The sequence below is a fragment of the Agrilus planipennis genome, unplaced genomic scaffold (genome assembly GCF_000699045.2).
Source record: "Agrilus planipennis isolate EAB-ADULT unplaced genomic scaffold, Apla_2.0 scaffold234, whole genome shotgun sequence".
NCBI lineage: Eukaryota > Metazoa > Arthropoda > Insecta > Coleoptera > Buprestidae > Agrilus > Agrilus planipennis.
Genome location: NW_020442398.1, coordinates 426283 through 441482, shown reverse-complemented (window position 1 = coordinate 441482; position 15200 = coordinate 426283). Strand labels below are relative to the sequence as shown.

The window sequence follows — 15200 nt, the reverse complement described above, 5'->3', positions numbered from 1 at the left end:
AATTTAGTAAAAAGGAGGGCTATCAGAATTGCTTTTTTCTTCAATATTAATACTCTTGGTGAAGAATTGGTAACTTTGTTATTAGATAATATTAAGCAATACATAAGAGCTAAGTATCTTCTTTGCAAATTTAATTATAGTTATCTATCATAAAAAAGAATAAGTGAGATTTGATAAAGATTTATTGAATTTAAACTTTACAATTGGTAAATTTTGACATATTTTTTTCTAGTTTTTTTTATAGTTCTGAAAACTAATTTTTTTATTAAGATCTCGTAACCTAATGTAGGTCCGCGTGCGACTTAAACAATAAATAACTTCGTAAGGTATACTACAATCGTTTCCCAATTTGGATATAGTTCTGTCGGCTAATCTTTTGAAAATATTATTTTCTTTAGACAAAGAGGTACCATGCATGATACCGAACTCGTATTCAAGTACGTCAGCAGCTTTACGCAAATCGTCGTTAGGGTTTAAGAGACCACCTCTAGATATGAAATTTACCGGTCGTCTTTTTCTGCAGGAGCTGCTATACTTGTTGGAGATCCCAAACAACATTTATGTTTAAACTTATACGCAACATACCCAGCTATGTAGCAGAGTTCGGCTTTGACCTTTCTAGCTAACGGACGTGTTTTGATTCCGCCTCATATCAGAGAAAATAATATACCGAATTTTGAGTCGAAAGTGTGGAATATCGTATTATTTATTTCTCTTTTCGTGAAAAGTGAGTTCAACGGGATTGAGACGATATGGCGACGGGACACCTTTCTTCGGTTGCTGAACTTCCAGTGTACCTGACCATGGAAGAAAAAAACAGTGAAGTGGCTAATGATGTAGTGATTTCGGTAGCCAGGCGAGGCAAAGTCATCGGTAATCGGTCTGTTTTGATACAATTCGCATCAAGACAAATGAAATGAAATGTTTCGTTTCACAAAGGAGCTGCGGAACCTTGGTTTAGCAATAGGAGATGATCTCACACGGGAGGAGAGGGAACAGAGAAAGATACTTCTACAGTTTTTCTCTGAATTGAGGGAGAAAGGATTTGCACCAAAAATCCGAGGAAACAACATCTTAATCGGCCAAACTGTGTACGATTCAAATCAAATTGCTAATCTTCTACGTGGTTCGGCGCCCGAAATACCGCCAACCAAGCCTTCTCACACTTTACCTCGCCAACAAGATGCCTTATTATCACAAAACAGACTAATCCTAACCCCTTCCAAGCTGAAAAATACCCAGACTTCATTCTCATCAACTATAAATAAACGTAAATCTGCAGAACACCCTTCTAAAGGATCATCGAAACCAACTTCAATTTCACAACACAGGCCGTACACCGAATATTTTGCGTTGCCTCCCCCAAAGCAGCAGAACACAACTCACGGGTTGTATTCCTTCATTACCACCCAGGGCACCTCCCCTATAGCAGCCCACGGGTTCTGCAACAGAATTGCTGCGGCATCACAATCCTCAGCTCAGGGACTGTGGTCTCAGTCGCCTACACAGGGCGCAGTTCACGGACTACACCCCGCGACTTCCACCAACTGTCAATGCGGTAGTGCACCCCACGGACTCTGCACCAGGTCCCATGATCTGTCAAGAGTTACCGGCGAACCCACTGATCATGGGCAACACGCTACTCCGAGGATCCACAATCAAGATGCAGTCCAAGGATCAAATCCAACTACACTCAACCTTATCTTTTGGAACCTGCAAGGCTACAAGAACTTGGGCGACATCCTCGGCGTTGTGGGTAGAACGGATATACTTTGCGTCTGCGAAACTTGGCTTTCGGACAACCCTTCGTTTGTACCGTATCCTTTCACTGGTTTTGTAGCTAGTCCGGCAACTCGACTGAGTAGATTCGGAGGCCTAGTGGCGGTCTTATAATATTTTATGATAACAAAAAAATTACACTTAAAGTTATTGAATCAAAAAAACATTTTATTATATGTATAATCCAATTCCAAACAGTTGAATTTATTCTGATTTTTGTTTATATTCCTCCGTTGAATGAAATCACACCTACTTTAAATGATCTCGATGAAAATTTTTTTGTTACTTCCTTTTAATTACCCGGGTACTCCTACCTTTATCGGGGGAGACTTGAACTGCAGAATAGGTAATTTGAATCCGTACTCAGCGGAATTGCTAAATTCAAATTTTTTCTGCGATGGAAAGTCACAAGATACATTGGCGATGTCTAAAGGTAGAGAATTAACCGCTTTGATGGAGAAACATGATCTTTTGGTATTAANAAATCCCAAATCGTGAATCTACAAACAGAAATTGATAATCTTAAAAACAGAGATCGTGCGAGTAATCTGATGCTATTCAAAGTACCCGATGTGGAGGAAATAAATGCGTCCTTGCGAACCAACGTTATAAAAGCCCTACACAGTGTAAACAGTGAAGTGACTAATGATGTAGTGATTTCGGTAGCCAGGCGAGGCAAAGTCATCGGTAATCGGCCTGTTTTCATACAATTCGCTTCAAGACAAATGAAATGAAATGTTTCGTTTCACAAAGGAGCTGCGGAACCTTGGTTTAGCAATAGGAGATGATCTCACACGGGAGGAGAGGGAACAGAGAAAGATACTTCTACAGTTTTTCCCTGAATTGAGGGAGAAAGGATTTGCACCAAAAATCCGAGGAAACAACATCTTAATCGGCCAAACTGTGTACGATTCAAATCAAATTGCTAATCTTCTACGTGGTTCGGCGCTCGAAATGCCGCCAACCAAGCCTTCTCACACTTTACCTCGCCAACAAGATCCCTTAAATTATTGAGTCAAAAAAACATTTTATTATATGTATAATCCAATTCCAAACAGTTGAATTTATACTGATTTTTGTTTATATTCCTCCGTTGAATGAAATCACACCTACTTTAAATGATCTCGATGAAAATCTTTCGTTACTCTCTTTTAATTACCCGGGTACTCCTACCTTTATCGGGGGAGACTTGAACTGCAGAATAGGTAATTTGAATCCGTACTCAGCGGAATTGCTAAATTCAAATTTTTTCTGCGATGGAAAGTCACAAGATACATTGGCGATGTCTAAAGGTAGAGAATTAACCGCTTTGATGGAGAAACATGATCTTTTGGTATTAAACGGAAGTTCCCGCAGTGACTCCCTCGCGAACTATACAAATATTGCTTATAATGGAAAAAGTATAGTTGATCTTTTTTGGTGCTCGTCAAATAGTTTACATTTATTGAAAGATTTTAAAGTTCTTCAATTTACAACGCGATCAGATCATTTTCCTATCATTATGACGTTTGATAATATTTTGAATGAGACTCAGGACAACCTAATCGAGAAATTGATATGGAGAGATAACCGCGCAACAGAATCTAAAGATCAACTTGCGTTCCCCCCGGACGTCTGTAAAATCTTTGATTCTGTCGATGAAATGAACGACACTCTTATTAATGTGATTCGCAGTTCTGCGTCAAACCTCGGTTTTTTGAAAAAACAGAAAAATGATAATTTTTACTCCGAGAATAAGAAACCTCGGTTCGACGCTGACTGCAAACAAGAAAAAAGTCAAATGAATAACGCCTTATCCATTTGCAAAAAAAATCATTTCTCAGAGGCCTCAATTCGACTTATTTGCAAAAGAAATCTGAATTCAAAAAAACAACAAACGATAAACGTAAGAAATTCACAAAAGCCGAGATTGAGGCCTTGATTAATGCGGTAAATTCATCAGAGTTTTGGTCACGTTTGAAAAAGCATAAAATCAAAAGAAAACAAATCACAAACCCATTCGACATCGCAACCTGGTATGTGTACCTCTCCCATTCTTTCCCCCTGCTCTACTCCCCAGATTATTACCTATGATCCAAACCCGATACTTGATGCATATATAACTAAAAATGACGTCATTATGGTTTTGAAAAAGTGTAAAAATTATAAAGCACCAGGTGCAGACATGATAAGCAATAATTTTTATAAAAATTTACCAATGAATTGGATTTTTTACATACAGTCTTTATTTAATAAGTGAAGCACACTGTCGATATCCCCTTTATTCGAAAAGGGTGATCCGCACGACCCTGCTAATTATCCATTCATTACGCTTGTCTATTTACTATTTACCATAGTTATGTCTACCAAATTAGAGCGTTTTCTGTCTTTCGAAAATATTTTACCAGAATTTCAGTCAGGGTTTCGGAAAAAGAGAGGTTGCTGCGATAATATATTTACTTTAACTTCGCTGATTCAAATTCACTCTCAACAACATAAACAAAACATTTTCGGGTTATTTGTAGACTTTCGCAAAGCATTTGACTCTGTTGACCACGTATCCTTAATAGAAAAACTGAAAATTTTAGGTGTCGGCTCCAAATTTTGTAATATTATGTCAGATTTTTATTCAAAAGCAACAGCGTTTAGCAAAAGTGGTACAGACCAATCAAATAAAGTGAAACTTACAAGAGGCGTGCTACAAGGCGAAATTTTGAGTCCTATTCTTTTTGCCCTTTCTTAATATGATCTCGAACAATTTTTGCATAATGAAGGTTGTAGAGGAATTTCAATTGAAGCGAGAAATGAGGTACTATTGCTCGCATACGCGGACGATATTGTCCTTCTATCAGACACCCCTCTCCAACTTAACCGACATCCCTGCGCGCTTGCGAAATATTGTACACCAAACCATCTAGAAATGAATACATTTAAAACTCAAATCGTACAGTTTCAAAAGAAAAAGAGAAAGGGTTTGCGATATTCTAATTTTACATCTTTCAAATGCGGTGACGATCAAATAAAAACAACATCTCAATACGAATATTTAGGTGTGCTGTTTANCACACCTACTTTAAATGATCTCGATGAAAATTTTTTGTTACTTTCTTTTAATTACCCGGGTACTCCTACCTTTATCGGGGGAGACTTGAACTGCAGAATAGGTAATTTGAATCCGTACTCAGCGGAATTTTTACCTAATATAAACCATCTTTGAAATCCAGAGGGTGAGGATGGTCATTGGTGGCTCCTATACCTCTTATGTATTAAAAGAAATTTTCAGTGACGTCTTGGTTTAACCTTGAGGTTAAAATATATTCTACATTGTAATTCACGTGAAGGTATTCATATAACTAACAGTGATATATTTGTTAACAACATCCCCTTTTGGAAGCCAATAAGGGATTTATGTTTCCCTACGGTCATGTGACGAATTATATCCGAGACTTGTTCCAATAACTTTTTCTGGTTTTCCAAATCTGTACTGAAGGCATTTTTTATTTTCCTATTTCCTACAAACTTCAATCGTGAATTTAACAAATCAAACCAATCGTTTATTAAAAGAGTGAATTCTGAAACATGTTTCCAAGGGCTATTTGGTGGCATTAGACCATTTTTTCCAGAATAATCGATAGCTTTTGATGCGGAATTGGAAAGTAATTGAACAGTAGGATTAACTTTTTGTCGTTCGGAGCCACGTACCTAAAAATGAAATTTAATGTTTTTGTATGTTAATGATTATATTTCCAGCGATTTTTCAAAACAAGTTTTATCAATAAGCGTATCTCGCACCCAAAATCCATTATCTAGTAAATGGTTTCTTATAAGTTTGACTAAATGAGGAGCATCAGCAAATACAAAAGCCCTCAATGAATCATTCTTGGGATGAGAGAAAAAACAATTTTTGTCATGTACAATATTAATTTTTGACCAAAGCCCTGTATTGCATGTACCTATATCACTTATGTTGCGTGATGTGACGATGTAAAAAAATATTACAATCGTCGGCGTACTGCTGTACCACATAGAAAAAACTTCTCGAAGGACCAGTGCACTCGATGGTAAAAAAACACACACAAAACATAGAAATAACTATATTAAAAATGTTTCAAGTGCACACTAAATTTGATGTTTATGAAGAACTCGCCTAAATACATGTTATGATGGTAAAATATGTTAAATAGATCTAAATGTTGGCGATGATTGCAATTGATTGATTACGTTCTATGATAATGTTCTGTATGTCGATTGAATAATATTCTATTGATGATTATGATAATATGCTGTCGATTTACTAAAATTCTTAATATATAAATTGTCATCCCTACTACAAAATGAGCCAGCCGAAACTGGTTCAAGCTGTACAGCTATTGTTAGGGTGGTGACCTTACCAACCCTGGAAATACCGAATGGTAGTGATTTCGGGACAGACAATATATCGTATACGTTTCTTTGGTACCTGCACAACAATAGTGCAGGACTTGAACATAATTTGGAAATGTTGCTGAAGGCAGATTCTTAAAATTACAAATAATAATGTTAAACTGATACAATTGATACAAATTACCCAAGAAACAAATATGCAAATGAACAAATATACCTACAAATAAAGAAATATACAATTATGACTAAAATATACAAAATATGTTTCAAACGTGTAAACAACTTACAATGCCAACAACTGTGAAATTAGCTTCATAAAGTTTTGAAATGATAAAGTTTAAGATATCCTTAGTCATTGGTTGATCGAAATCATAAAAGACTGGTTGTTTCCAATTATCAATAAGACCACGCGCAAATACTGTCTGACAGTTTTTATGAGGACCACTTGTTTTTTGTTCTTTTTTGTCTATATATATTCTGTTTGAGAGATATATCTCATCAAATGACAAAATACATAATTTTTCTATTTCTTCACTGAGCTGCACACTTAGGTTCATTATAGTTCCGAGCTGTACACTTTTAGCTCTTTTTAGGTTCGAGCGGTTCTTTCATGCTCATTAATAGTCCCCACCCTACTTCTGCGATGGGGCACCTACTCACACCCACATCATTCCTCCCCAAGCACTCACATCCCTTTAAATCTCCCTCTCCCCAATCTAGCCAGATCTTATCATTGGGAGTAACAGTTTTCGGGTTGAAATCCCATTTCTAGGAGGGGTTTTAGTCGGTAGGCGCTACGGCGAATCCGACACTACCCCCCTTCACACCCCCTGAAGATTTCCCCTCCTCGAGGCTAAACTAAACAAAAAAAAAGTGAAAAGTCGATTTTAGCGGCTGGCAGTCGAATGGTAAAGATCGCTCTCGCTTCCTCTGAAGGAAACTATGTTATTCGATACATTCGTAGCGAAAACTCGAAATACAATGACTTAAGTCCTTTTATTAGGGGTAGGAGTTAAACGTTCCGTGTACGTTTTCCAGTTTTAAAAAGAGTTAAATTTCAAACTAGCTTTTTATTGGAAAAATATACTTGCAATTAGATTAGTAACAATACATTATGTGTGGAAATTACACAATATTAATTGGAACGCCTGAATTATAAAACAGCAATACGCCACCGGCGTCAACTGTAATTATAATTAATTTAATCATTTTGAAACAAGGATTTATACATGCTAAAAGACACTACGCTAAGCATATCGCTGTCTGAGACGTTATCCATGTGAACTGCATGGGTTAATTCGCTGGCTATACTCTGTTCACATGCATAACTTGACAACCTTTGATGGGTTTCTTTTCTGATTGGTTACGGAACATGAAATATAACGTGCAGACGTAACGTTATACCTAAACGAGACATATTAATATTGGAGGAATGCACAATACTAATACAATTTATTACTACGACTGAAACCACTTTGATACAAACTTTGAGAGGCCAATAAATAAAATTTATATCTTAATAATAATGTATATTATCTGTACTTTCAAATGCAATTTCAATTTAATCTTAATTGAATAGCTGTAACGTCCGGGGAACCCACACCTGAAAAAATGTAGGAGCGATTTTTATTATCATTATTATTATTATGGATGATGATATATTTCGCCTATTCAAAACATGGACAGTGGGCGCGGTGAATTCCGAAAAAACAATCAGGAACTTGTTTGAAAAGGCTTATTTGTTAAGTTGCATCTTACGGCATTAAACTCCTTAAAGGTAGTCACAACTTCGTCGGATCTTTTAATTAGACATTTAATTACAACGAAATTTGATTTTCAAACCCGTCGGGAATGGGAATGTAGGGCAACCAAACAACTTCCAACCACGGAAGAGATAGAAACATTTATCAATCAAAGATCACATCTTTTATCATTGAATGTAATAAACCACAAGCAAATTAATCAATTAATAAGAAACATATTGTAATGTTTGTGGGTTTAACAAAATTAACTTCTAAGACTGATAACGACAAACACTATTTATTTACAGTAATTATTAAAGAACTTAAAAACACTATTAAATTATTACTAAACTTAGGTTATGAATTATTCTATTTATTTACACTTCTGCAATGGTCAATTTATTTCTTATTTCTTTCGGCGATTGTCTCTTCCTTTAAATACTCTCTTGTTTACTTTCGGGAGCCTTCTAGAAACATCCATATAGTTTGTTTTTTATTTGAATTGTTTAACTGCTTTCCCAGAACGCAGGTACGAGACACACATTTACAAATACGGCGCACATGAAGAAAGGCGCCCGCGGCTATTCGGCGAATCGATAAGCCGTTCAAGCACATGCGTGCCAGTTCGCACATAAACACACTCGTGCTCGCTACAATATTTATCCTCCCACAAAGGACAATCTTAAACTTACTTTATTACATTTAAATTAAATGCAAATACAAGCGAGGAGGTAGTCGAAAATGATACAGAATCGTTAAATAGTATGCAACCATTGAAATCAAGCACAGCTGTATTTTTATCAACACTTGTAGTCAATATTTGTGACAAAAAAGGAAAACCTCACGCACGTTAGAGCTTTAGTCAATGTAAGGTAACAATCTAATTTTACAGCAGAATCATTTTGTAAGAAATTAGGACTTAATACAAAAAATGTTCACGTTTCTATTTGCGGAATTAGCCAGTCAATGTCTTTTTCAAACAAAGCTGTTAACATAAACATAAATTCTACATTTAATTCAGTCAATGCTACAGTGTCTTGTTTAATTTTACCCAAAATTACCGAAAATCTACAGCAGCACTTTATACCACAAACATCATTCAACATACCTGATTCTATTAAATTAGCAGATCCACATTTTAACACTTCAGCACCAATAGATCTTTTAATCGAAGTAGAACTTTTTTTGGAATATTTTATGTGTGGGACAATTTAAACAACCGAGACAAATGGCCAAATTTGGATGGATCATCGGGACCTGCAAGTTTTATGGTAAAAATTTATAATTGAACTGCACATCGTGAGGCGAGACATTTGACAAAGGAAAAATTACAGCAAAGATTTATCATTAAATTGCGTCTCTTGCGATGATTCAGATCAACGCAATACGATTGTTTACAAAATCTTCTAATTATTGTATTGATTCAGCATTCTATTTTTCAAAAATTTTATACGAAAATAGAAACATATCCGTCTTTCACGTTCAACTGAAATGTATTGTTTTTTTTTTCACAGCTTACTGCTCATAATGGAGAGGAAAGTTGCCTTAGTGGGGTTTTGATGATTTAGCTGATGACTGGGAAGGTATCTAATGAGTTTTACGAATATAAACTACCTATAAAATGTTTCATGTTACTAGAATGACAATAAAAATGATAAGTTGTTATAAAGATAAAAACAGTACACATTTTCGTGTGCTGTCTTATTCACGCGCAAATAAATAAAAGAAAGAATGCGACGCCATTAAGAAAGTTCAGTGATTAGTCAGAATCTCGCACGTTGAGTCTTACTGATAACAAAATAACTCTGAACATGTTCATATAACATGCCCTTATTGTCAAATATTATTCATGTCGAAATGTAATAAGGAATTTGCGTAATTGAGGAAAAATTACTTCTTATTACACCTTCCATATGGGCGTTTCGGGGCAAAGTAGATGGGATTATTGGTTTTCAACAGTTGCCACCCGAAACTGCAGTTTACTCACGAGATGGAGGTTGACCATTCCCTCAACTTTCTTGATACACAGATCAAAATAGAAGGTAACAAAGTACTGACCAATTGGTATAGAAAACCAACACACACGGATAGACTTTTACACTTTCATTCGAATCATTCAGTTGAACAGAAAAAAGCGATCGTTTATGGCTTATTGAACAAAGCAATACTATTATCTGACAGAGAGTTTCATGTCGAAAATGTAAAAATAGTAAAAACTATACTTTTCACAAAATTTATATCCATTAGAGTTCATCAATAGTTGCATAAAGAACCGATTTAAATTTTATAAATATAAAAATAACAATAACAACAACCAAGAAAACACATAACCTAACTTCGTAGTATTAGCTTTTCACTCACTTCTGACAAAAGATTTAAGACAATATTCCCAGGATTTCAATATAAAAACTGTTTGCAAAATTGACAACAAGTTAGATTCAATAGTTAAAAAGGGAAAGGATAGTTTATCGATCACTGGACAACATCATGTCATTTATCAAATACCTAGAATGCAATGATTGTGACGCTAATTATATTGGCCAAACAAAAAATGCATTAGAAATACGAGTTAAACAACACAGACAGAACATAAACTATTCTGATAAACACAACGTTATTTCATTACATAGAATACAAAAAAATCACGATATGAAATGGAACGATCCAAAGATTTTAGATGTAGAAAGACAATGATACAAAAGAGATGTTTCAGAAATGTTACATATAAAAGGAACAAAAACACCTTAAATGTTCATAAAGACACAGAAAAACTGAGTGACATTTACACGTCCGTCTTATAATTTCACACTTTTCATATTCTATTTATCAAGTTTATATTATTTATTGAATAATTTATTTTTCGTTCGAATTGTAAATTGATTTGTAAATGATACCTTTTTTAAAAAACTCTAGGTTTATAGATTTAAAAAGAAAAGTACTTCACACAAAATACTCCAATCGAAAATAAAGTCACCACTGAATAAGTCTATTCCACCTTAGTCTGCTTTCACACAGACGGTTTCTTGCCGTGGCCGTGCACGGCGACCGTGCCGTGTATAACAGTAATACATTGGTTTATATGTAAGCTTTCACACAGCACGATTTGCTGCCGTAGCCGTGCACGGCTGCCGTCGCAGCACGGCATGGGGACTGCAACGGCACGGCGCCGTGGCCGTGCACGACAACAGTGACACAAACAAGTGTATAGAAGTATTCACACGTGCCGTGTGTTCACACGGCAAAAATTGTTTTCAGGATCGTTTTTCTCTCTGAATTGTGCAGTTAACAGAAGAAATTATATAGTGTGGCGGATAATAACACCGCTATATTTAATTTAAAACATATATTTGACTAAACATTATATTACACCCTTTTGTAAATATTTCTACTCGAATTCTTTTGTATCTGTCTTTCTATTATTATTATTCTCTGTGAAAATATTTGGAACAGTGTATTCAAATTGTTTTGTATTCAATTCTATCGCTATCAATAACTTTTATTACTTNTACCTTTAAACAAAAACAACTTCAATATACAATTAGCCATTATAAAACAAATAGCGTTTAGTAACGGTTATGAGACAAATCTTATAGATAGATTCATTTTTAAAAAACAAAAGAAATTAAGTTTAGACTGTGTATACCCTTATGTCACATCTAAAATTTGTAAATTTAATACTTTAACATATTTAGGCCATTAAGGTATCTAAAGAAATAAAAACAGAAAATGTCATGATAGTTTTCAGAACTGTAAACCATTTATTTAAATTTATTAACAATAGAAAAGACAAAACAGATTTATTCCTAAAAAGTGGGGTATATAAATTAACTTACAATAAATGTAATTCTATCTACATAGGCCAAACTGAGAGAACGTTTAAGGATCGAATCAATGAACACTGTAAAAATTATAATCATAAGTCTAGTTTTATGAACCATATAGAACAAACTGGACACAAGTTCGACAATAGGAAAAAATTACATATAAAAGACAAAAGTACAAATCTAACAATTTTAGAGTCAATTGAGATAAGGTCACATTTAAATTCAAACAGTGAAATTGTAACAAACGAAATAGAGAATATTTATGATTACCCTATTGTCAGAAGTATGTACACCCCCTCCGTATTTACACCCCCCCACCCCTTTTACATTTTAATATTTCTCGTTCTTCCTCATCGACATGTACCGTCACACCGGTGGTGACGGGTCTCCCTGTGAAGAAATTACCGACAATTTAACACCTAGGTACTACAGTTTTTAACACCAAAGCCGTTCTAAATGCTCCTTACATTGTATTTTCAAGCAGTAATGATACCTCGATAAATTAAATTTTCTCACATGGAGTTTACATGTCGGTACCTCATTATTTTCCACACGGTTTCACGTCTAGTTGAAACGACTTATGAAGGAAAAATCATTAAAGCTAGTTACGGCGCAGATAAAGATTTGTTGAGAAATAAATTGGCTGAATTATTTATAAAAAGTGAATTTAAGTTTGGAAACTACTTTTATCATATATATACGTTGCACTTGTATTGTAGAATCTCTTCTACAAGATTAATGCAACTAGCCAACGAAATAAACGATATATTCCCCCATGAAAGCCCCGAAAAATATTATGTTCCATATGTTAATAATAAAGGGAAATCCAAAGTTGCTAGGGGTAAACTATTTTTTGCCTACTGCTATTTACGTAGAAATTATAAAAAGTATGGTCTCATACCATCTTCAAACAAGAATATAAGTAAGACTGTTTATTTTATTTTGTACTACAACAACACAATTGTATTAATTTTAAAAGTATGTATGTAGTTGTAAATGATCTACAAAATAATGATGTTTTTACAATTTCGTCACTTACAGAACAAAATACGCCTGAAGAAGAAGCCATTCAGTAACTAAAAAATAATATAGAACCTTTTACTGAGGTAAAAGAACGCTGGAAAAGTACTTTTCAAAGTAGAACTGTTTTACAAAAAAATTATTCTATCTTTGAGTATTTTAAGGCATTTCCTTGTTTGAAACTACCTTTAGAATTCACATTGGTAAGTTTCTTCCATTTACGTGGCTTTCATACGTATTTATGTTATTAGCTTTGAAAATAATAGTTATGTCTTAAAAACAGTTTCTGATTTAATTGTACAATTAACAGAATGTTCCTTGTTGAATTATAACAATTGATATGCAGAGACCTTCTTTAGGAAAAATACTTAATAATTTCGTTTACATTGCAGTTGGAAGATGATTTCAAACAACTTTTTCCGCATAAAAAAGCTGCCTAATAAACAAATTGCCATATATTGGGACAAAAGTGTTCAAATTAGCTCAAAAAAAGACAGATAATTATCTTGGGGAGCTTATTGCGCAGTTTACAATACAAAATTGTACAAAACCATTAGTTTTATGTTTTATTCTAATTTCATGTAATTTTATTGCAGATGCAACAAGTTTTTGCTTTATTCTATTTTACCGCTTTTGTTTCCTTGCCTAACTGTAAAAAAATAAACGTTCTGGTGATAAATGGAGACCATCAAAAATCGAAATGAGAAATGGGTTTCTTCTGTATGTAAAGGTGAGAAAGTACTTTTCAATTTTACATTAACTCGTCCATTCTTACTACAGTGGAGTGCCGATTATCCGAACGTCGATTAACCGAACGACCGCTTATCCGAACTAGTACCCAGCCCGAACCGCGTGTGCTTACCCTCTCACACCTTCCGCGTTACGTACTTTTGTGTATAGAGGAAAATCTTCAAGGTGGATGTGTAAATGCGAAACAGGAAGACATGTCTGAAATGATATATATGCTAAAAAGCTCGATTACCACGAATGTGAAGAAGAAGAGGTTCAACAATGAATGGATATGTATGAAGATCCCGGGTACCAAATTATGAAGAATAGCGAAATTTTAGACCTCATGACTAATTCAGATAATGAAGATGAAAACATAACTGGTGCTTCTGAAGCGTTTACTTGCTTAGATATAGGGACCGAGCTTCTGGAGCGCCACGNTGAAGAAGAAGCCATTCAGTAACTAAAAAATAATATAGAACCTTTTACTGAGGTAAAAGAACGCTGGAAAAGTACTTTTCAAAGTAGAACTGTTTTACAAAAAAATTATTCTATCTTTGAGTATTTTAAGGCATTTCCTTGTTTGAAACTACCTTTAGAATTCACATTGGTAAGTTTCTTCCATTTACGTGGCTTTCATACGTATTTATGTTATTAGCTTTGAAAATAATAGTTATGTCTTAAAAACAGTTTCTGATTTAATTGTACAATTAACAGAATGTTCCTTGTTGAATTATAACAATTAATATGCAGAGACCTTCTTTAGGAAAAATACTTAATAATTTCGTTTACATTGCAGTTGGAAGATGATTTCAAACAACTTTTTCCGCATAAAAAAGCTGCCTAATAAACAAATTGCCATATATTGGGACAAAAGTGTTCAAATTAGCTCAAAAAAAGACAGATAATTATCTTGGGGAGCTTATTGCGCAGTTTACAATACAAAATTGTACAAAACCATTAGTTTTATGTTTTATTCTAATTTCATGTAATTTTATTGCAGATGCAACAAGTTTTTGCTTTATTCTATTTTACCGCTTTTGTTTCCTTGCCTAACTGTAAAAAAATAAACGTTCTGGTGATAAATGGAGACCATCAAAAATCGAAATGAGAAATGGCTTCCTTCTGCATGTAAAGGTGAGAAAGTACTTTTCAATTTTACATTAACTCGTCCATTCTTACTACAGTGGAGTGCCGATTATCCGAACGTCGATTAACCGAACGACCGCTTATCCGAACTAGTACCCAGCCCGAACCGCGTGTGCTTACCCTCTCACACCTTCCGCGTTACGTACTTTTGTGTATAGAGGAAAATCTTCAAGGTGGATGTGTAAATGCGAAACAGGAAGACATGTCTGAAATGATATATATGCTAAAAAGCTCGATTACCACGAATGTGAAGAAGAAGAGGTTCAACAATGAATGGATATGTATGAAGATCCCGGGTACCAAATTATGAAGAATAGCGAAATTTTAGACCTCATGACTAATTCAGATAATGAAGATGAAAACATAACTGGTGCTTCTGAAGCGTTTACTTGCTTAGATATAGGGACCGAGCTTCTGGAGCGCCACGCCAACTAGTAACTGAAACGTAAACCTTTCGGGCAATAATAATAATAATACTATTTCCTAGTAGCATGTGATTTTCTGTTGATTTATGTTTTTATCAAGATAAATTTTTTAATTATTCACAATGTCTTTATCAATAAAATCATGTTGCATAAAAGGTTGTACAGAAAAA

The 15200-nt window shown here is 34.6% G+C and overlaps 1 protein-coding gene across 2 annotated transcripts; it reads left to right on the top strand.

Moving 5' to 3' along the window:
- Positions 1–13000: 13000 nt before the first annotated feature.
- LOC112906261 lies at positions 13001–13882 on the top strand. Of its 2 annotated transcripts, none has more exons than XM_025980110.1 (2): positions 13001–13447; positions 13508–13882. In XM_025980110.1, the coding sequence occupies exons 1-2, from the start codon at positions 13435–13437 to the stop codon at positions 13777–13779; spliced, it is 285 nt and encodes a 94-aa protein (XP_025835895.1). In that variant the 5' UTR covers positions 13001–13434; the 3' UTR covers positions 13780–13882. The 2 variants fall into 2 exon arrangements, with proteins under 2 accessions (XP_025835895.1, XP_025835894.1); XM_025980109.1 differs by having other exon boundaries at positions 13001–13457.
- Positions 13883–15200: the final 1318 nt, after the last annotated feature.